Below are 22,849 nucleotides of genomic sequence, written 5' to 3' on the forward strand. Positions count from 1 at the left end.
AAACTTTGTGTACGTGGTGGCTGCTTTGTTTGTGGTGGAGAACCTCAGGGACTGGGCAGCTGCAGCTTGTCACTCTGTCATCCCAAGGAGTTCTTGTTTGCTTCTGCGTAATCAGAGTGGGAAGTGCCCACAGATAAAATAGAAAACAGGTTTTAATTGCCATGGGGCCAGAATTATCCTTGATTTATAGTAATGTCTTTGAAGTGGGATTGGGATACCGGATAGCATGTCAGGGGGAGGCTGCAGCAGTAAGAAGTTGTCAATCCCTTCACATTGCTATTAGCACAATTCTGAATATGACTGGTGTTATGAATAGGATGGCATAGACCATGCAGGATGGCTGAATCCCACCTACGGTGTCTATCAGCATGGATCTGATCTAGTTGCAGCTGCCGAAGCTGAATGAAACCATCCCAGGAGTAAAATATATGTGAACTATGTGCAATATTCTTCTTACTTCTTTTCCTAAAGAAGTTACTCCTCCATCCTGCTTCTTCATGGCTCAGTTAATTTTAAATTTTTCACTCAGTAGCACTATGTCAGCTGAAGAGGTGGGAGCCCCCATGTGTCCCCCAACAAGCCAATCTATAGGTTTTGGGTGCTATCTGGGGAGGTGGTAGGTCCAAACTGGGTAATCCAATTTTTTTGAGAATTACACTAGTAAGTCTGAGACTCTTCAAGCAGTTCACTGCACAATGGGAAGCAGAGATGACCGTGACTGAGCAAATTTTGATCTTCCCTCCATGTTTTCAGACTGGCTCTATAAACTGTTGTGTAAAGCTTCCCTGAATCTTGTAGTATGTAAACATATTTCTGTGTAACATGCATACTGGGTGAACCCCTGTGATCCATTCTGTATGCTTTGAATTACCGGTTCTTTTGTTTTACAGCCTCATCTCTAACATTTTACTTAGTTTTTGAGAGGTGGTTGCACCTTCTCTTGCCAGTCCTGGAAGAAAAGAGGCCCCTTTGAGGAGCCTGGTTGCACCTTCTCTTGCCAGTCCTGGAAGAAAAGAGGCCCCTTTGAGGAGCCATAGCTCTAAGTAAAGTGCTTAAGCCTTGAGAAAGGCAGGATTTATTAAACACTTGTCTTCATCCTTTCCTTGGGGCTGGCGTCGCTTTGTGTCTCTGCCATAGTGAGTTGCTGGTATGTGCTGTTCTGAGTTGTCCAGTTCCCTCTGTTCATTGTACGGGAACTGAAGGAGGCATCTAAAAACAGTTTCTGGGCTTTCTTGCTGCTCTTTTCACCAGAACAGAAGCTGGGTGCTTGTACTGCACATTGATAAGTGCAAGTCAGGAAAAGCAGGTTTTAAAACCTGATGGTAGTGTGCTATCTTCTTGTCACTGTTAAATCAAATGTCCTTGCGTTGCTAATGTAGTAGGTGCTTCTGTTTCTTTCTAATTAAGTCTTAAGTGATGAGAATTGAGTTCAGCCCTCTTCAGCATTGTCAGTAATGATGAAGCTCTGCACAGGAACTGTGATGAGGCAGACACTTGCCTCTTTGGTGGGGGTTTCAGGTGTAATGGTCTGGAACTTGGTAAACAACCATGGCTGTGACTTGGTGCCAGCCCTACAGTGTCAAAAAATGACATGTTTTCATTATAAAAGTGGTTTCCTAGTGGCCATGTAGTGCTAGGGATTAGACAGAGGAGATGAGGGACTTGGCCACATCTGTAGAGGGCTGGTTGCCTGTTGTGACTGTAGTGTCAGTTGGGTTAGGCTGCATTGCAGAGGTCACGGTGTGGGTATCATTTTTTTACCAGCCTGTCTGGAGTGAGACAATCCCAGGTTTGATCACAGTCCTGCTGCTATAAACTTACGCATTTGTTTACATTATATTGGCAAAAATTAATGCCCAAAGAGATACAGAAGAGCTTTACTAGGACATCCCAAGTGCTTATGAAATATTCGTTTCTCTGCCTGATGGCTCGCCAAGCATTTTGGAAGCGCTGGGTGATGGTGCTGTGCAGCCTTAGCCTGCTCAGTGAGCTCTCCCTGTCCTTGCTCCTTCAGTGTCCTCCTTGCCTCTGCTCTGGCCCTTTTCTCACCCCTTTTCGGGCCGCAGCTCACCAGACCAAACACAGACGCACTGGGCAGCTTGGAGAACAGGGCATGCTCCTGGGAGCCTGGGTGGCCTTTGGAGCTGCCACCCAAGGGAGAGGAGTTGGCAGCAGGATGGAGCAGAGACCTTTCAGGCTGTGGGGGATGATGCCTGGGAGCACAGTCTGGCGTGGTGGAGACCAGGAGCTGCAGCCTGGCTGGGTGCTGGGAGGGCAGTGGCGATGGCTACCAGGTTGTCCTGTGCAGCCTGGCATAGCTGCCTGGCACAGCAACCACAGCTGCTTCTCACTGCCTGGCCCCAGGGAAACCCAAGCCTTTGGGGGTCCCTTTGGTTGTTGTTGCAAGCTCCAGTGCAACAAGCCAAGTGATAAGGCTTGCATTGCAGAATGTGTCTTGGCGCTTGAGGCCAAAGGTGTGGAAAGACCCGATGGCGAGCCAGAGGGTGTGTTCAGATAGCCTCTGTGGCAAAGAGGCAGGAGGACCTTTCCATCCCTGCTGTTCCCGGTGGCTGCTCCCAGCCCAGGTGGGAAATGCAGAGGTGGGACCATACCTTCAGCTTCCCCAGAAAACAGGTGAGCTGTGCTCCCTCTCTCTTTGGAAAATGGGATGTCAGTCCTGTGGTAGTCTGCCCTGCCTAGCAGTGTCAGTCAGTGCGAGGGCTGCTGCACGCAGCTGTCAAGACCATGAAAATTTTATTACTGTGTGAGACAAGCAATGGAGCAAAAAGAGCAATGCTGACAGGAGTAACAGTGAACAGTCATGTGGCTCCAGAGGTGAGCTGTGTGGGTCAGTCACATCCTTTGAACTTCATAGTATTACAGTTTAATACAAATTGCTATCAAGCTGTGACTTACTGGGGCTCTTCATGCTTCCTCCAGCTGAATTTTGCAAACTGCATTGGTTTTCCACATTAGATACTGTAGATATCCAACAAAAGTTGGGCTACCTGCTTTCTGGGCTGAGATGGGGAACCGCTGACTTTTGTATGTGGCTGGAGACAAACTGTTCCAAGGCACACCCGATGCACAACTCCACCGGGGAAGGTGCCAGGAAGGAATTTGTTTGGTAGTTCTCACACTGCCCCGGTAGCCAGATGAAAGGCACCACAAAAGTTGGGCTACCTGCTTTCTGGGCTGAGATGGGGAACCGCTGACTTTTGCACTCAGCTGGAGACAAACTGTTCCAAGGCACACCCCATGCACATCCTGTCTTCAGAGAGCCACTTTTCTTGTCAATATTAATCTTCATATTGTGAAAATATAAAACAAAATAAAAGTCTGAAATTACCAGCAGGTAATTTTCTTCTTTTTCTCCTCCTGGTTTAAACTGTGAAGCGTTGTGCTGTATAATTCTGAATCCTTTGATGAAGGAATGCATTTCTAACAGCAGTGGGGTTGACCTCTGTGCCTGGTAGGTGAAACCCAGTTTCAAAAATAGCAAGTTCATTAGCTCTTTGCTAACATGAAGTGCTGAACAAAGAAGCAGCACTGGCTTGCTTTGATCCCAAAGTGGAAATCAGAGCAAGACTTGAAGCATTGTATGGACCTTCTGAATAATACACCTGAAGCATCATTTTCTTGTGGCTGCCTGGATTTTCGATTCTTTAAAATAACTTACACAAGATCATTTCAAAGGGGACATGTAACTTGCCTTGAATTTGAGGGATTTTTTTAAATTATATTGCTTTATTCAATAAAAGAAGGTCACAGGCTTGATTTTCTGTAGGCTATGAAAGGTACTACTGACTCCCAAAATATTGTCAGTGAGACAGGCAGGAGCGTTTACCAAGGAAACCCTGCAACATTTGTCTCTGAAAGTGACACAGTAAAATAAGGCCATTCTTATATTTAAGAATTTATAATAATTTGCAAATATTCTTGGATTAATTTGCCATTTCTTGCTCTCTTACTGATGCCTGCTCTTGTGTTTACCACAAGTTTGGTGTCTTTTATAATTTATTCTGCAATTTGCCATCAATTAAAATTGTTAGAAGATGTCTTTCTGTGTCTTTGATGTATGACTAGCTTTTTCAGTAATCCACGTTTTACGTTCATCATTGAATTGGCTTTATAAGAGGAGATGATATACAAGATGATATACAGAATTATGTTGTATTTTAATGCTGGCAATGTTAGACAAATGTCAGCTTTTAGCAAGGTGGCTGTGACCATCCTTGAGCACAGATTTTTTTGCTGCTTGTTGGACCACAGTTATGAAACAACCAGATCCAAACTTTCTCAAACATCATTGTGCTTCTAGAGCAGTGGGTATTGGAGTGGCCTGTTTTAGGCTGAAGGCCTAATTATGTTTCATGTTTTGGACGCTTTTTGTTGTTTCCAGTTGGGGAGTGGACCAGGAATCTTGTTCTTAATTTGCAGATGTCTAGTGCCAATATAGGATTTTTAGCAATGATTTTGGGACCTTTTTCAAGGATGAGGCTGAGGAGAACAGATTGTGATTTGAGATTTCTTGTGTTTAGCTCATTTGCAAAAGCCTGGGGTCTGGGCAGAGATGTTAAGGTGCGGGCCTTGGTGTCCTTCCCCCTCTCGCCCGATGCCATGGGCTGTGCAGGGGGGCAGGAGAGCCTGTTTGGACCCTCCAGCTGCAACCTGGGGTTCCTCCGTCAGCACCTGCACCTCGAGCTGGGCCTGCTCCTGCGGCGGTGCTGTCTGTGTTTTTCCAAACATTATCGAGGCAGCAGAAAGGCTTAACTTAAAAAGTAAAAAGTAATAGACTAATTAAAGGCCTAGTCTTTCAGACTGAGCTAAGCTTTCTGTCAGCTGGCTAGCTCTGTGCTCCAGGGGTCAGGCCAGAGCTTCTTTACAAGGAGATCATTTTATATTTAGTATTTCCTGCATTTTGTTTCTTGACTTCACTGCTGTTTGTGTTCAGAAACATTATTCCGACTGTGTTGCATGGTCTACTCTGAGATAAGAAGCAACATTTGGAAAGTTCATTAAAGTCAAAGGGGTTTTCTTTTATTGGCTAAATTGGGGATCAAAATATTGGAAGCATTCTTATGAGCCTTTGATTTAAGCCCCCAGTCCAGAAAAGCACCTGAGCTTACATACTTAGCTTTTAAGTGCAGTGATTAGATTAGATATTAGGAAGAAATTCTTCGCTATGAGGGTGGTGAGGCACTGGAACAGGCTGCCCAGAGAAGCTGTGGCTGCCCCATCCCTGGCAGTGTTCAAGGCCAGGTTGGACAGGGCTTTGAGCAACCTGGTCTAGTGGAAGGTGTCCCTGCCCATGGCAGCGGGGTTGGAACTAGATGGTCTTTTAGGTCCTTTCTAACCCAAACCATTCTAGGATTCTAGGATTCTATTCTATGATTAAATGTGAAAGAAAATGCCATAGCACGCTATTGGTTGAAAACTGTATTTATGTATTTCTGAGAAGCTGACATGCTTCATTTGTGCTAAGGAAAAAAAAATCTAAAATCTCTCTTCAGTATGACTGAAGATTTTTAACAAGTTCTATTATCCCTCTCTGTCTTGGGTCTGCGTTTGCCCTGCTAGCACAGGAGACTTCTCTTCTGTTCATGTAGACAGTGTATGTGTGAACACCCGAGAATATGTTTACAGTGAGTGGTTCTGTTTGAATTAATTACTGGGAAAAAAAATCACAGAAATTCTGCTGTGACCTGAAATGATATGTTATCTTTAAATGTATTTTAAGGAGGATATAGAGAAACTTTTCAGTGCTATTGAATCTGCAGTCTGCCTGCAAAGGCAGTTTGAGGTTAACTAATAGTTGTCTTATAATTAGGCATGGTGACCTTGTGAACAACAGTGGAAGCATTCAAATTAAACTACTTGCGCAGTATTTCTCTAAGTATTTTTGAAATGTAGCAATGAAAATTTTCTTGCAAATTTAATTGCTTATAAGTCAGTATTTCCACAGATATACGGAGTTCTGAAGACTTAGGCAAAGGAGTAGGTAAAAAAGACTGGAAAAGTAAAAGATGCTAGTTAGTTGTACTGTTGTACTGCGATGAGGGAGGTGAGGGGAACCACAGCATGTCTGTATTACAAAGCCAGGCTGTTGTCCTGTGACAGGATAGTTCGAACACAAGGAAATTCTAGAAGAACTGAGAGTTGGTTGAAAACCTCACATTGGGTTCATGTTTTATTGCACATGACCCTGGAGTTTTACAATGCACTTTCTACCCTATGTGGATCCAAAGTGGTGTTCTTTGTTACAGTCAGTTGTTATATTACTTCATACCATGCATGTAATGGATGCTGAACCAGAAAGTTCCTGCCCTGAAAAGCTTATGCAAGACGGCCTGTTAAGTTGGAAATCTCTTTAATGCTGGCAGTAATTTACCAGTTGCCATGGGATGCAGAAATACTGCTGAAGTGCTGTTTTTCACTTAAGAATTATTATGCCTAAAATGATGATACCTGCAAGTCCACCTTAGCTTTTTTATAGCTCAGGAAGAGTTTCCAGGGGTAAAAGTTCAAGAGATAGCAATATGCTTATAGGCTGAGCTCTTGTAAAATGCTCTTGAGTGTCAGCTTACAAGAACTCTGGCTGCATTTCAGGTATCTAATGTTCTTGCAAGTGACTTGCTCTATGTGTAGTTAATTTTTAAAAGGGTTTAAGGTATTTAGAACACTGTGCTGAGCACAGAGGCTGGATTCTTGCAGTGGCTCTAATAAGGGGAAGTTCTTTCCCTCTCCCCTCATTGTGCATTTGAGTAAGGGTTGGTTACACACTGGGCTACACTGACTTCTCACAAGTATGCTTTCACCTGAAAATGGTGTCTCCCTCCTTCCCAGGCACTGAAAATCAGTTTTGGGTCATTCGGGTAGTTCAAATCCTTGCCATCAGCAGTAAAGGTTCTTTTCAAGTACTGTGTAAGTATACTGGAATCCCGAGGCAAATGTTTTAGCCCCAGAATTATCTGTTGCTATGTAATGAGTATTTGTTTTCATCTAATAATTTTGAGGGTAAGAAATAATTTCTTCACTGGAAAAAGAGTTATACGATGTGTGATTTTTTTTTTTTTTTTTTTTTTTTTTTTGGCTACGGTTCTGCCAAACCTGCTCAGTGATGCAAAAATATTGGCTCTAATAGTTAGGATCTTTAAGAAAACCCAAATTCTTGAGAAGTGTAGAAACGGGATTGCGTGTAGTGGGTTCACTACACACACTCTGTACAGAGCTAAGCTATGGTGCTTGGCAGCACTTCTCAGCTCTTGTAGTGTTTTGGCTAAGACTCAAGAAAGAAATTATTGTTCTCTGTTATCAGCACAATTTGTTGCAGTTTCAGTAAGTGACTTACTGCTTGATTGTTCTGGCTAGTTTCCAGCCCAACTGTACTTTGCCTAAATGAACTAACCTGTTACTTAAACTGGCTAGTCATTATATGATTTCTTATTATCTGCCCCTGTCTGGATCTAGAATGTATCATTAAAGGCAGTTGCTGCTGTTTTGTCCAGTAAATGATTATTTTCAATCATGGATGAAGTTATTCAGACACCAAGATATGTGCCTGTTAATTTCCTTTTGGAGGGGAGGAGCAGCATGCTGTTTCATTAGAAATGTGTGCATCTGTGCTTTTCACTCTAAAAGGGGACATAAGTACAGTTAATGGTACTAAAAATTTGTTGTTTAGTATTGGCAGTGTAACCTAGTTTCCCTGAGTTTGGTACTCAACCAATGAACAGTGCTTATTGTCTGGTCTTGAAGGGGCTGAATGTTTCTTGCAGATCTTGGTTTAGTAAAGCTAATTCCGGAGCAGGACAAGTGCACATTGTCCCTACTTATCAGTGTTTAATTGGTGCAGTGCATCTAAAGGCTTTGACTCTGGCAAGTCCTTTACAAGGGGGTGGGGTTGAAGCTTTCACCCCTTTGCTCTGGTTAGGTATGTGGTGAAATCAGTGCGGGTACCAGTACAGCAGGTGATGGCAGAGCTGCCCTGTCCTCTGAGACTGGTGAGCCGAGCGCTGCATACCTGCTGGGTGACCCTGGCAGGATGGTGGTGGCACATTCACTTGCCTCACTGATGGCAACCCTGGATTTTGGAGGACAGACTACCCAGTGCTAAGCTGGGTTTTTAAGATTTTGTCTGCTCTCACTTGCCATCAGCAATGAATTGAAAGAAATGCGTGGTGCAAGTGTTTCTTTCTAAATTTTATGCTCTGGTCCCTTTCTTTACTTCTAGAAAACTTGATTTTTGAATGTTACTCATGTTTAACTAAATTTGACCTGACACTGTCCCTTTAATACCAAATTATGCAAGGATCTCAGACAGTAAAGATATTGGAGAAGTGATTAAAAGCAATTTTCTAAAAACTACTCATGTGCCTTAAACTTCAGAGCCAAACTCTTGCCACTCCATTGACTAAATCAGTCTAGAAATCTCCAAAGCCTCTTCTGTGGCAGGGAGGTATAAGCAGCAATCCTAATCCTCAAACTGGCGAGAAATGAGAAGGCAGAACTCCCAAAGGTCTGAGGACTGTCTGGAAAGAAAATTGGAAGGAAAACTGCAATATAAACTTGGCTTCAGGTCTTCTGTCTATCAGAACAGAAATCTGCCAGAGGAATGCAGGTGTATTTTATGTCTCCTTTAGGTGGTAGAAATGATACAGGTTGATGCTGGATGAAGCATATGTACCTTACTGTAGTGACAGGGGAGATTTGAATTTGTTTTTGAAGATTAATTAGATGGTGATGATTTTGAAATGTTAGCCACAGTTTTATGAAAGGAGATATACATCTTACAGAGGTCTTACTGGAACTAAGAGCAAACAAACAGCATTTCAGGAGTCTCTTCTTTTCATATTTACTTGCTTCACCCTGAAGTCATGGATGACTGCAAAAAGCATGAAGGTTTAAAACACTTTTCTTGATTATACAATTAGCTTAGAAACCTAAGTAAAGCCTTAGATTAAGAAATGAGTGTTATTGTTCTTGCGTAAATTTTACGTAGTCGGTGAAGATTTCACCTTCTGTAAAATTAAGAATAATGGTAAATGTGTTGTGTCTCCCAGTGTTTCAGTCTTGAAATTAGTGCTTCACAAGATGAAATACAGTGATACAGTTTTGCATTTAATTTTTTCCTATGGTTGATCTGCATTTCTATATGTACACGTATATTTAAGTAGTAGCATCTGTTCAGGAAATTTATTGAAGAAAAAAATGGTGGACTTTGAAATAATGGTTTTTTTGCTGCATTTACATGTTTATCATTTGAGATGAGAATAAATGTTAAAGTTAGAGGCTTCATCAGGATCATGTACAGATGGTAAGCTATCTAAGTACTGCTTTTTAAAATGTAAAAGTTACAGGAAGCAAGGAGGTGAAAGAGTGCAGCATAGGCAACGATGGCAAACTCTATGTAAATAAGCAAAGATTAATGTTGAAATATCTTGATGGGAAGATACTATGGTTTTTTGCAAGGTAGAATGAAAACTTCCAGTATTGTGTCAATTGCACTTCAAAATCTTGTTTTTTTCCTGTTTACTGAGAGTCCTGAAGTGGAGTTAACTGACTGACTGTTGTGCTAAGGGAATCTCTCTGTCCCTAGGTGAGGTGCATCCTTGGTGTTTTGAGATTCAGTGATCAAACGAATTAAATAGTGATGTTCTTAATCTAAAATAAATGGGAATTTTGTCAATGACCTCTGTAGTAGCAGGGTTAGATTCATGGCATGTGATCCAAAGCTACAGTTTGGTTTTTTTCCATTGGCTTTGTTAGACCTTGAGCCTGACCCATTATGACTAGAGTAGCCTGGTCAGCTGTGGTGTGTGTTGGTCCCTGCCCTTACTCCCTCAGTTGCAGAAAAACAAAGGTGCTTTTGCACCAAGTTAAAAAAGGGTACACAAAACATCCAGAATTTGAAGCACTGATATTTTTGTCTTAACTCCCAACTACCCTCCAAAATCTAAAAAAGGAGAATCTTGTAAGACAAGGTATGTTTTTTAGGGGACAGCTTAGATTTTCAGAAAGCTGGTGGTAGAGAAAGAAGCCTTTTCATCTCCCATATTAGATGTTGTAATATCAGCTCACACAGTGTATTGCATCACTGAGGACTGTAAGTTATATTTTGGTTTGAAATAACCACACCAAACAGCTATTGTTTACCAGATGACCTCTCCTCCCTCTAAAATTATTGAATTGTGTTTTATCTTTTATCATCTAACTTTATTATGAAGAACAGTGAGCTCTGGAGATAAAAACTTCTTTGACAGCCCTTTTCAAGTGTATTAACTTACGGATTAGTTGAGTGCCAGTGTCTTGCTCAGCTGGCAGCATGTTTTGCTGTTGGTCCGGGGGTTATTGCAATGCTTCCCTGTTACACTGAGTTGTGTATCTCCAGTGCTGGCCTTCACACCTGGAAAGATATACAGATAATGCTTGATTTCCAGAATATGTCATCCTGGAGTTAAAGTAGCTCAAGGGATGATGCTACCTGTGTCTGTGCAATGCCAACAGTTTGCTTAAAATTGCTTGGAACTACTAGTGCTCTTACTAAATTAAAGTCACAGCAGTTGGATGTTGTTGTCTTGCAAGGCTGAGCATGTTGCCTCACCAAGTGCTGTAAGGCTTGTCAACCTCTTGGGCACTCTGTCATACCCTTTCCTGTTAATAAAAAACTTAGTAAAGTTCATTCTTATCCAAGGTATCCCATAACATAAAAATATTTTTTGTTCCCTAGTTCTGATTGAAAAATAATTACCAGAAATGGTAATGGGTTTCAGGAAAATCAGAGTCCCAGGGTATTGTAATAGAAACATTTCATTGTTTTGCTTGGTAGCTCAAACAACTAGAATGAGGTAGTTTAAGAAGCATGAAACAATACTGATTATTAATGAGAATGCTACCAAAAGGTTTTTGAGAGCAGTGTGTGCCTGTCTTCAGGTAATGAAATCTTCTTTGCTGCTTCAAAATTCCTCTGGATTTAATTTTTATATTTTGTCTTCAGTGTCTGTCATTCTCAGATAATTAATTTTTTTGAGGCCAGTGCTCTGTCCAGTCCTGAGGATCTTCCACACTGTTGTTACTCCTTCATTTGAAGCTCAATCAGACACAATTCAATTAGTTGCTCCCAGACGAATACAGATACATAGGTACACCAGCAAACTGCTTTGTAATGATCTTTTTCATCATTGTTGGTGGGGGCCTGTTTCAGAGTACATTAAAACCAAAGGTAGGACTCCCATTAGTCTTGGTGGAAGCTAGATCCCCACCTGTGGACAAATCAGTCAGTAGTTCACTCAGGTAGCTTGTAGCCCTTGATAACTGTGTGACTGGCTGGGAGATTATGCAGGGTTATTTAGGGTTGTGAAGCTGAAGTAAAGAAACCTCAGACAATCCTGCTTTATTAAGGATCATAATTCCATTCAGGAGATGAGAGGTATTCTCTTGTATAAGAATTATTGCTGAACTCCATCTGTGAAATGCTCCCAGCAGTACTCTTAATGAGTTGAATTACTGGCATTCTCATTAATTTAATTCTTTTCTAAGTCGTTGTGTGAAAGACATATTTAACAAACACATATGGAGACAAGTACTTACTGTAAGTATTTTTACAGGGTAGACATTTTGCAGATGAACAAATGTTTTCAAACATGAGGAGTAAATAAGGAGTCAACGTTATATACTTACTGTTTGCCCTCTATGCATAATCATAAACCAGGACTCTACTGTGCCCTGTCCTAGAGAGCTTGCAGTCTATGTATAAGGTAAACAACAGTTAGACAGAGTGAGATGAACATGAGAAACAATGAGACAGTAATGGTTGGTTTAATTTTATTTAGTCTTTATGATAAAATATCTATCCATTGCATGTTTCATTGTGGGGGTAGTTCCCTTTGACAACAAAAAAATCCTTCGCTACCAGTGTTTTACTAAATTCAGTCCCAAAGTTCAGCATCCAAAAACTATCGTTCCTTTCAGGGAACTTGATCCTGATACACCTGAAGAGAAAGAATTTCAAAGAGTTCTCGGTGAGATTCTTTGAAAGAAAATCTGTGTACCACAGTGACTGTTCAGTTTATGTGGCTTCAACAGGCATCACTGAGACAGTTTTCACAGTGTCCCAGGAGGCCAGTGGAAAAAACTCACCTCACATACCCTCTGAATGCTAGGTCTAGTCTTTGGTCCCTGCTTTTGCATTTCACTGTAGTCCTAGTTCAGCGTATAACCAGGATGAATCTCTTCTTAACTGTGTCAAGAATAATGTAAGAAGGAATCGGCTGTCTCTTTCAGGTAAAAAGAAAATCTTGCCTTTTTTTGACACTCACACCTTTAATAAGATACTGCCATTTGCTAGTCCTCTGGCAGAAGGAAAGTGCAGTCCTTTCAGCAGTTCTGATTCATCCTTACCACTTCCTATATTGTACCTCTATCCTGTAAATAATTTTCATGTTTATTAGTGAAGGGTGGGAATAAATATTAGTACTGATCTTTCTGTGGAGCTGTGTAAATCCTGAGGGTGAAGGGCTAAGACTGTTTGGATCTGTAGCTTTAGTTTACTGACGGAAACCAAATGTTTAGTTTCATGTAACGTTCTGATGGGAATTATTCTGTTACGTGTTACGCATACACAGCCATGTAGATGTTATAGTACAATTTTTGGCATTATGTTCTTAAGTTCAGGAATACAATTACATTGTAAATGTCTTTTCAGACCCCCAAATCTTGGATTGAAGAGGTCTTCAGTAAAAGAGAATGTGCGTACATCATTCCCAGTTCGAAAGATCCTCACAGGTAAAACAATGAATTTCACTTTTTCTTACATTTAGGAAGTACCAGAATAATTTTTTATGGGTGGTGTGTAGCTTGGATAAAGTTCTTTGCAGTTTTTCAATGCCATAGTTGGTGTGTTGTTTATGGGTTTTCATGGATACTGTCACCAGTTCAGTACATTTTAAATTATGCCATTTGTTTGAATTAGAATTGGCAACAACTGACCGTCCTAGCCTTCATAGATGTATTGCTCTTAGTCCAATAACCAAAACTGTGGTATAGCATCCAACTGCGAGATTGAGTTACCTGGAGTTACTGCTGCACAGGAATTCTTAATCCTGTACCACCACTTTTTCCTTTCCTCAGAATAATGTCTGCTGCTGATCACAGTCTTCTGAGATAGGGTCTTCTGCCTAGGCTTGCATAGAGAGTGAAAAGTGTAAGGAAAAGATCAAATCCTCAACCTCTGTTTTAGGACCCGAGAAAGCAAACATAATTTGCCATTATTCCAGATCGTTTATCTAGTGGATGCTGTTGCCTAAATAAACTTGGTGAGATCATATTCTGACTTGTAATTTTGATCATACCATTTTGAACACATGGATAGCGTATAGTAGATAAGATAGATAACTCATCTACGAATTGTGGATTTGACATACAGTCTGAGATATAAACCAAATAAATCACAGAAGTTACCCAGTACATCTTCCAGGATTGAGTGCAGAAGAACACAGCCTTTAATGCTGTTGAGAATTTTTTCACAGGTGAATTGATACTTCATAAATACTGTTACAGATGTTTTCTTTTTTACAAGCATGTAGTAATTATTCATATTTTATCACAGGTGTCCTGCAGAATGCCAGGTGTGCCAGAATTTAATCAGGTAAGAGTGCATAAATATGTATCTATGATTTTTATAATAACCTAAAGTTTTAGTGATAGGCGTTCCTACTTAAGGCAGTAATGACAACAAAAATCCTGTTCCTCTTACATTGTCAGAGTAGCATTTCTAGCGGTGTCCTGGAGAATGTTTAGCATAAATCTAGGTAAAATAAATTAAAAGTTACTATACAATTTTTTTGCAATAGAAAATTTTATCCAAATAGCTTGTGTGGATGAGTTTGTCTTAATCTCCTGAGGACTGAAAGGCAGAAATATGCCTTTAAATGGGAGACAGTTCCAGCCATATCCTGGGTGATATAAAGGAGAGTGGGCAGTATGAGTCTCTTTTTGTGAGAAAAAAGCAATGGAGAGCAGTAAGAATTATGGAAAGAGCAAGAACAAAATAATGGGAGAAGAAAGAGGGTAATAGAAACATCCTTAATTATAGGTTTTCTGAAGATTTGTTCATCTTCTCTGCAGTGGGCTTTCTGTGTCCCTGCTTTTGGGAAGGCAAGCAACAAAACTTACATTGCTTTAGTGCTTTTGATTCATGTGTGGGTTTTGCAGACAGCTAGTATTTTCTGGCTTGTATTAATTACTTGTTTTCAATCCAACATTTGTCATTCAGCTGTTGTTCCCAAACAGGTTTTGATACTGTATGTTTATGACAGTAAATTATCAGTTATCGGAACAAAATTGTTACCTTTCTTTGACATGTGTTCTGTGTTATAGGCCTCTGAAGGCTGAAGCAGCAGGGAACAATGAGTTTCTGATAACTAATGACTAGCAAGCTGGTGCTAGCTAGTCCTGTCACCTGCGTGAGCATGATTATTTACTTTTTCATTATGTTTCAAATTTTATTTTGCTTCTAAGATTTATGTGAAACAAGAGTCACGTTTTCCAAAAAGCAAATCAATTACTCCTTGAAATCAGATTACTTTAAAAGGCTGATGTACAGAATGCTGTTGGTCTTGTAAGTAAGGCAAGTGATCTGCGTGGCATCTGTTCAGAAAGGGTCAAGTCCCTCTGTAGGAACAGTTGGGTGCATACTTTGCTTCAGAGCGGAAGGCTAGAGATTCAAAGATTCTTGCACGTGCTTTGGAAGTAGAAATGCAGGGGAGGATTTTAATACTTCCTGCTAACCTGCAGATACCCAGGTGGGTATCTAGGCTGAAGTTAACTTGTGCTTCAAAATACAATGGTCTAATCCCATCTAAATTGAGACTATAGCAGCTCTGCAGTCCTCGTCCCCGCCCCAGCAGAGTGACCATGTTGTTATTTGGTCTGAGAAGCTCATTGGTATGAAAATCAGCCTTGGGTGGTGGAAAACATAAATAAGATCAGTTTTCCACCAAACTAGCCTCCTAATCAAATAGCATTAGCTCCCACTACAGTGGGAGAGGGAGGAAGAAAAACTAGAAATGTGCACCCCACAGGATGGGTTAATTTTTTTTTTCCCACCTTTGAAAAGACATTCTGTACCTTTGTGGGTTTTTTTAATCTTGTAGTTATTGTGTTCACTTTTTGTTGAGAGTTTTCATGATGTTTAAATTCATGTGAATTCTATTTGTCAGTCTCTCTATATATGCAGAACATGTGTGGGTGTCTGATGTTCATTTCAGTCAGCCATTATCTTGCAAGTATGTCTTCCCGAATGTTAACTGCTCTTGTCTTCTTGTGTATCTTACGTTGTATACAGAGCCTTGTTCTAGGAGAATTTTTCTGTTTCTAACAAGGGGAAATAATTTTCACGTGTGTTATAACTGGTTATGGTGTATTTATTAGATCAGCAATTAAATAGGTTTTGGGCCTCCTGAGATCAGTAATTTTCCACAATGGTCCAAAAGTCATGTGAATGTACTTGACGCCTACTATAATTTGACCTAATATTCTAGGCAAATGAAATCTGTTAATGATTTCTTACTTGTAGAGAACTTCCAAGGTTTGCAAACAGTTTATGAGTGAGTTATGCAACTGTTTGCTAATACTAAGTAGAATAACTCCATTTAGTAGTTGCTAATCAGAGTAACTTATTGGCACCTTTGTCCATGTTCCCTGGTGTGTTGAAATGGCCTCTGTCTACTCTTCAGTGCAGTGCTCACAAGCACATCCCAGACAGCACCTAGACCGATCTCACTGCATGAATATTCAGCAATGTGGTGCCGAACTTAGATATCCTTACGCATCTGAGATGTTCTTACAAACCATCTCTGTGGACATTTTAGGTCTATTTTTTGGACACAGTCTCTGAAGTGCTGCCTGCTAGGGCACTGCATTTTGTAATCTGGCTACTGCAGTTAATTTTACCTCAGTGTTGACCCTCCAGTTTCCCCTTGTTGCTCAAAGTGTGACTTCCAGGAGTCTGCTTTTGTGTCACTGACATTGCTCCCTTCCTCATTAGCAGCTTAGTGAGCCTTTGAGGCAAAGAAGGTAAAGTCATTGCAAAGGCGCTTTCAATCAATGCATATAGTATATTCATAGTATCACAGGATAACAGGCTGGCAGGGACCTCGGGAGGAGGAGCCCAGAGGAGGCTCAGCCAGCGGGTCAGACTGGGCTGATCAGGACTCCACCCAGTCACGGTGTGAAACACTCAAGGCTGGAGAGAGCCCACCCTTGCCAGGCCCTGGCTCCACCACTGGTCTATTCTTCTGGGGAAGAGGCTTCTCCTTATCTCCAGCCCAAGCTGTGCTGCTGCCTCTCACCCTTCCACCATGCACCACTGTGAAGAGCCTGGCTGGATCTCCTTTACCCTCTCCCATCAGTGCTGTTAGATGCCCCAAAACTGTCCCTCTTCCCAGCTGAAATATCCCTGGTCCTGCAGCCTCTTCTCAGAGAGCAAGGGCTCCAGCCCCACCATCCTTCACCAGGATGGTCACTCTCCCCTGAAGTCCCTCCATTTTCTGGTGTGTTTTCTGTGTTGGAAGTCCAACTAGAGGCAGTACCCACACAGCGTCTGACAAACACCAAGAAGAAGGGACAGTCCCTGCCCTCCCCTGGCTTTTGGTGTCCTGCTCACAGCACCCCAGGCACTGCTGGCCCTTGTTGCTGCCTGGGGACGTGGGTGGCCCCAGCTCGATAGCTGCCCACCACCACCCGTGGTGGGCCGTGCCCCAGATCTGCCCACTCCCCAGAGCTGCAGGTGTCCTCGGTCCCCTCCTCCAGGTCACTGGTGGAGATGCTGGACAGGACAGGCCCCACACAGACCCTGTGGGACCCCGCTTGGTACCAGCCTCCAGGCAGCCTCTGACCCACAGCCAGCAGCCTGTGAGCCCACCACCCAACCAGGTCCTCACACACCAACATGCCCTCCCTCCCAGGCCGTAATGTCACAGCCCAGGTACAAGGGTACCGAGGGAGACAGCGCCAAAAGCCTGGCTAGAGCAGAGGTAGGTGGCACCTACTGCTCTCCTCTCGTCCCCATGATTTTGTCACAGAAGGCAGTCAGGTGGGACAGGCGTGACCTGCCCTTGGTAAATCCTTGCCAGCGGCTCCCCATCACCATCTTCTCCCTACCGTGCCCAGATGTGGGCTCCAGGAGGACTCAGTCCTTGGTTTTACCTGGGACTGACAGGAGGCTGGCCAGCCTGTGGTTCCTTAGGTTGGCTTTTGCCCTTTTTTGAAGGGAGGAGTGACATTTGCCTTTCTCCGGTCACTGGGGACCTCCCTGATCTCTACGACCTGTGAAAGCTGTTGGAGAGCAGCTGCACAAGGACAGCAGCCACCTCCCTCAGCACCTTGAGGTGCAGCCTTACATGAACGTGTGTGAGTTGAGTGCTCCTGTAGGAATCCTGACTCTACCGTTGTCCCCAGCTGGTAGCCTCTGTCCTGCTTCACTGTGTCACTAAGCACACAGCACAGAACTTTACAGAAAAAGCCCCACAAACAGCTGTATTTAATACTCTGCTTTGGTTTCCTCAACCTTTCTGAGAGCCTCTTAGTCTTCCCTTTTGACCTCCCAGTAGCTCAAGTAGTCCACAACACCTTGTCCCTTCCTGCTAGATGGCTAGAGGGAGTGAGCATGCCAGCTTGGAGCATGAGCTATCTGGGAAATATGAGTGTTTCTGAGTTCATACATTTTGCTACAGTAGTCTCTGAGGTAAAAACAGCTACATGTACCCTGCACACCTATGGTTTAGGTCTGCGTGTTGTTCCTCCACTGCCTGCTCAGGATAACTGAGCTGTTGTCAGTGCAGCTCACCTCTGGGTGCATTTACATGTAAACATTAGGTATGTAGTGCAAATGATGTTAATTACTAAAATAGTTCAGTGTTCACTGGGCCCCTCAGTTTCAAGGTTACTGCACTGATTTTTCTTGTCAGATGGTTAGTTCCTTTTCACAGGATCTCTGTTTTGAAAAGGCAGGTTGCTTTGGCTCCTGCTGCTGCCCTAGGAGGGGCTACTGGTGTGACCCTTGTATGGAACAGTAAAGTATGAGATAGATGGTAATTCTGTGCTCATATTTTGATGATGGGCTGAAAATCATTCAGATTGTAGAAAATGTGATCCATCGATGATGAACCTGATTGCTTTTCAGTGCTGTATTTCTAAGAGCTGCTATTTGCTGAGTCAGACTCAGACTGTGTAATGTGGTATCGAAGTGAGTATCATGAGGTAGTTCAGTATTTGGTTGGGACTGCTATTGGTTCTTTGTCTTTCGGAATGATTCCTGGATGAAAGCGCATGTTATTTTCAGGCTACTCTAGGAGCAGTACAGTGATCACAAGGTATTTTCAGTACCAAAGGACAGGAGGGTATCTATGTGTTTTTTTATCTTTCATCAAAAGGTCAGTTTTTTTCCTGACATGTGCTGTCTTTTACCCTGGAGTCCCCCCCAAAAACAAGCAGAAAATGGAGCAAGGAGGCTAACGGCTCAGCTGTGGAGAAAGTTGTCCTCTGAAAAGCAATAATAACATCAAAACTTTCTCTTTCTTCGGGTCCTTCCTTTGAGGTATGCAGGGAGAGTCATAAACAAGTATAGTCATTGGCCTTATGCTCTTCGTAAGCAGATTTTTACCCAAATCTGTGTCCCTTGTGCTATCTGCTTTGTGGCTACATTGCCCTCAAACACTCTTAGTTTAGGTGTATCTCTATAGTGATTCTGAGTCCACATGTTATTTGATAACACGATGTCAGCAATGATCTTCCATCTGTGTGATCCCTCACAGTCTTCTGAAATAGTAATTGAATTGTGTATCTGTAAGTGATTTAGCGTGACTGGCTTATTCTCCAAGTTCCAGTTTGGATACTTTTTGTTTACTTCGTGAGCCTTGACCCACCTGTCTCAGTTCGCCTGTGAGGAGGCCAAATTACAATGGATTTTGCTTTTGGGGTCATCAAAATGAGGTCCCTAGAACAATAGTTTGTTTCAGCAGCTCCTGTCCCACGTCTGCTAATCCCTGGCTTTTTTTTTTCCGCCATTACCACAGTGCAAATGGTTGTGGAATCATGCAGTGAGCCAGACTGGCCAATACTTCTGCTTAGAATAATTTGGCAATACCCCGCCCCCCGGCCCCAGTCCCCGTTAGGCTTTCCACCCCACCTCCACCTACCCCTCAACTAGATCATTTCCTTTTCATGTTTCCAAGATTTAGAAGATCAGTTGTGAGCACATGCCTGACTCCTTTCTGGCAAGTCCCTGGATTTCTGTGATATCCTACTATTTGTCTCAGCTAGGGGAAAGGTGTAGGTGGTCTAGATTAGCTAATCCATATTGAATTAGCTTCGCAAAAATGTGGGCATTTTTGGTAGCCCCTATTGACTTCTGACTTCTAGTTAACCATCATCATGTATGTGACAATAGAGCTCAAGTCTTTTCTGCAGTGCTAGTCTTCCACAACTCTTTAATTCTTGACTGAATTAAGATTGTTTTATTGAGTTATTAATTCTCTAAGAGTGTGGGAAGCTTACTTCTCCATTCTGCTTTTGCAGAGCATTGAATCAGTCAAATGTAGTTTGTGTTGAAAAACCAGGGTGCAAACATGATTTCATGGTTTCTGGGTATCAAAAAGTGCCTTTCTAAAGGAATTCACTTCCTTACTTTGCTTAGGGTTGTTTTGGAGTTTGTTTTTGTTTGTTTGTTTCTTTCTTTCTTATTTTTGATTTATTTCTCTTTCACCAGTTAGTCCTCACTCATCTCCATAGAAAACTCTCTGTCTTTCTGAATGTGCCTCTTCAGGGTTTTGCAGACATCTAACCTATCCTTAGATCCACAAGTAATACATTTGAGTCCCAAGACAGTCATTGAGTTTGGGTTGTTGGAGGTTGTTTGGTGTCTTAAAAGAGTAAAAGGGAAGAATTCATCTCCATTTCCCAGGGTATATTAATTTCTGAAATATCTAAAGGAAAACTGGACTGTCAGATGTCACTATAAATTATGTTGAAGTTAATCCTGTGGAAGAGACTGCAACCTGTTGAAGCCTGTATGACAGTAATACTGATTGAATTTGGAATCTGGGTTATTTATCCAGTTGCAAACCTTTAATGCTAACTGAGCTTCTGCTAAATTTCCCTTAACACTGCACATCTGTTTATTTTTTATATTGACTTTGCTGGCTCCAAGGGTTAGTATAAAGGTCACCCTGAAGTTCTGTCTGGATTGAGGCTTGCTCCTCTCCCCCTGATTAATGATGGTAACTCCTAGATCTTTTTTCAATACCTAGAATAGCCTGTGGTAATAACTGTAGCAAACCTTGGTGTCCTAAGATATTCCTCTGAAATGTCACATATAAGACCAGTAAATCTGAGCGGCATTGCTTAGGTCAGAATTGCTATATGGGATTCTCAGTCTGTTACAGAATCACACAGAATCACAGCATGCTTTGGGTTGGAAGGGACCTTTAAAGTTTATCTAGTCAAACCACCCAGCTTTCAGGTACAGGACAAATTCAGTATCCAACAAGACATATTTATGATCTAATTCAATGCAATTTTGCCATTGTTGAGTTTTTTTTTTCAGCTGAGTTTAATTTTTTTTATATTATGTATCAGAAAGCTACAATATCCTTCTTTCTAGAAAAACTGTTTGGGCTATTCTGATGAAGATCCTAGAGATGCATGCCAGTCTGTTTGATATAAAATGATCTCTTTATTTTTAATATGAGGTGTTGCTGTGGACGGCTGGTTGGAGATCACCCAAGAGTAGACTGTAGCTGGCCTGTTTATCAAGCTGCCCCACAGAGAGATGGTGGAGAATGGTCTGTGCAGAAACACACAAAGACAAGTCCAACGGATGCATTTGGTACAATCAATTTTCAGGATGGAGATCACACTTACCATGCCAAGGTAATAGATACTGGGTTTATATGTGTGACTTTTGTTACAATTTCAGTATGAGAAAGGCAAAAAGTGGTTTTGGGTGAATATCAGATTGTTTGTCTTAAGAGGCCAGGGGAATCTAAAAGGGTATCACATTGGCGTGTGTATGATATTTTTATGCTGAACTTCACAGCGATTAAGTATAGTCTGTCTTGCTGTCTGTATTCCTCATTGATGTGTTTTTGTGCTGTCGTTTTAGCAGCATTATGAAAGTTCTAAGCCTGCACAAAATCTTTAAGACATTAATGCTGAGGACTTTGTAAGTTGCAGTCTCATCCCTTGGAGTATTTAATGGATGTTTATTTTATTATTATTATTACATATATATTTATATAGATTTATTATTATTTCTTCCAGTATATTAGACTCTCTTATGATAGCAATTTGGATCAGCTGCTGCACCTGATGGTTAAAGAATGGCAGATGGAGTTGCCAAAGCTAGTGATTTCTGTTCATGGAGGCATTCAAAATTTCAAGCTTCCCTCAAAGATCAAGCAGGTTTTCAGCAAAGGATTGGTGAAGGCTGCTGAGACTACAGGAGCATGGATAATTACAGAAGGCATCAACAGTGGTATTGTAATTATTTTTCTTTGTTTCTGTCTTCCTCTGGTGTTCTTTCTCTGCACACAAATATATATATTTAGGGCAAGTACGATGAAATTAGTAATTTGTGATATTTTAGCACAAAATTAAGCTTTTTTTAAGGAATGGTGCATAATTCAGAGTGACAAAATGTTCCTCTGCTGTTGACAGGTATTCTGAATATTTTTTTTAAAAAATTAAAGAGTAGAGGATTCTGATGTAATAAGAAACATTGACAGTAGATAACCAGAACTTATTTGCAGTCAGTTTTATCTGCTTCATTAAAATATTTAGGATCTGGAAGACTGTGATTGGTGTTTTTGAAATTCAGTTTTCAAATCTGACTTTAACTTGTGTTTTTTAATTAAGAAAGTTTTAAATTGGGATAATCTATTAGCTTATTAGTATCTGAAAGTCTCTGTAGACTACTCTTAAAAACCAAGGGGGTCAGTAAGCCATGGAACTGCAGCAGGTTTACTTCTTTAGGTTTTGTTCAATTCGATGATCTTACAGAACTGTCCTGAATTTTATGGAGGTAGAAAGTACCATTAGCAACACGTATGACTATTATTAATTAGAAATATGTGTTAAGTTTGAAGCATTGGTGCATTACATCTAAGCCTTACAATTTCTGCAGTTTACATCAGATATACAAGTTGGGTGTGATGGTTTGTTTCTGGTTAAAACATAGCCATAGAATAAATTAAATTATGGGAAACCCTTTCACTGGTGTCCTGTAGCAGGTCTCTGCATGTAGAAGAAAAATGATGGTTTAATTATCTATTTAGGAGTGTCTAGGCATGTGGGGGATGCGCTGAAAGGCCGTGCCTCACCACACCTGAAAAAGGTCTGTGCTGTTGGGATTCCGCCATGGGGTGTCATTGAGAATCAGAGGGATCTCATCGGAAAAGATGTGAGTTGGACACATTTTAATAATAAAAGCCTTCGTATTCAAGGGATGTTATAGATTTTTTGCATACTTCATTTTCTGCTTGCTTCATTTAACTGGTTTGGTATTTTTTCTCAGTAATTGAGGCTTAGATTTTGCTCAACAGTAGAATTCTGTGGCGTGTTGAGGCACTGTATTTTCCTTTTTGTATGGTTTTAAAATATTTCTCTTCTTACAGGAAATTGCCATTCCTTTTTGAAATTTTGTAATCAATTGGACAATTCTCTTGTGGTTGCAAGTGATGTATTTCTGTATTCATGTGATTCCAAATGAGCAATCAGGTTAATGGTATACACAAATAGGTTACTAATATGTGTGATTTTTATTCATAAACCATAACTTTATGTGAGTGCCGAT

General features: G+C 41.4%; 1 protein-coding gene across 1 annotated transcript in view; it reads left to right on the top strand.

The window, feature by feature from the left end:
• The window catches only part of TRPM6 (transient receptor potential cation channel subfamily M member 6), a 109,154-nt gene that overhangs the window by 19,478 nt on the left and 66,827 nt on the right, over nt 1-22,849 (top strand). The window contains exons 2-6 of the mRNA XM_080373345.1: nt 12,704-12,783; nt 13,607-13,645; nt 20,748-20,928; nt 21,319-21,532; nt 22,332-22,456. Of these exons, the coding sequence (XP_080229471.1) occupies nt 12,704-12,783; nt 13,607-13,645; nt 20,748-20,928; nt 21,319-21,532; nt 22,332-22,456 (639 nt within the window). The remainder of the gene's footprint in view (nt 1-12,703; nt 12,784-13,606; nt 13,646-20,747; nt 20,929-21,318; nt 21,533-22,331; nt 22,457-22,849) is intronic.

The sequence above is a fragment of the Falco punctatus genome (assembly GCF_963210335.1).
Source record: "Falco punctatus genome assembly, chromosome: Z".
Classification (NCBI taxonomy): domain Eukaryota; kingdom Metazoa; phylum Chordata; class Aves; order Falconiformes; family Falconidae; genus Falco; species Falco punctatus.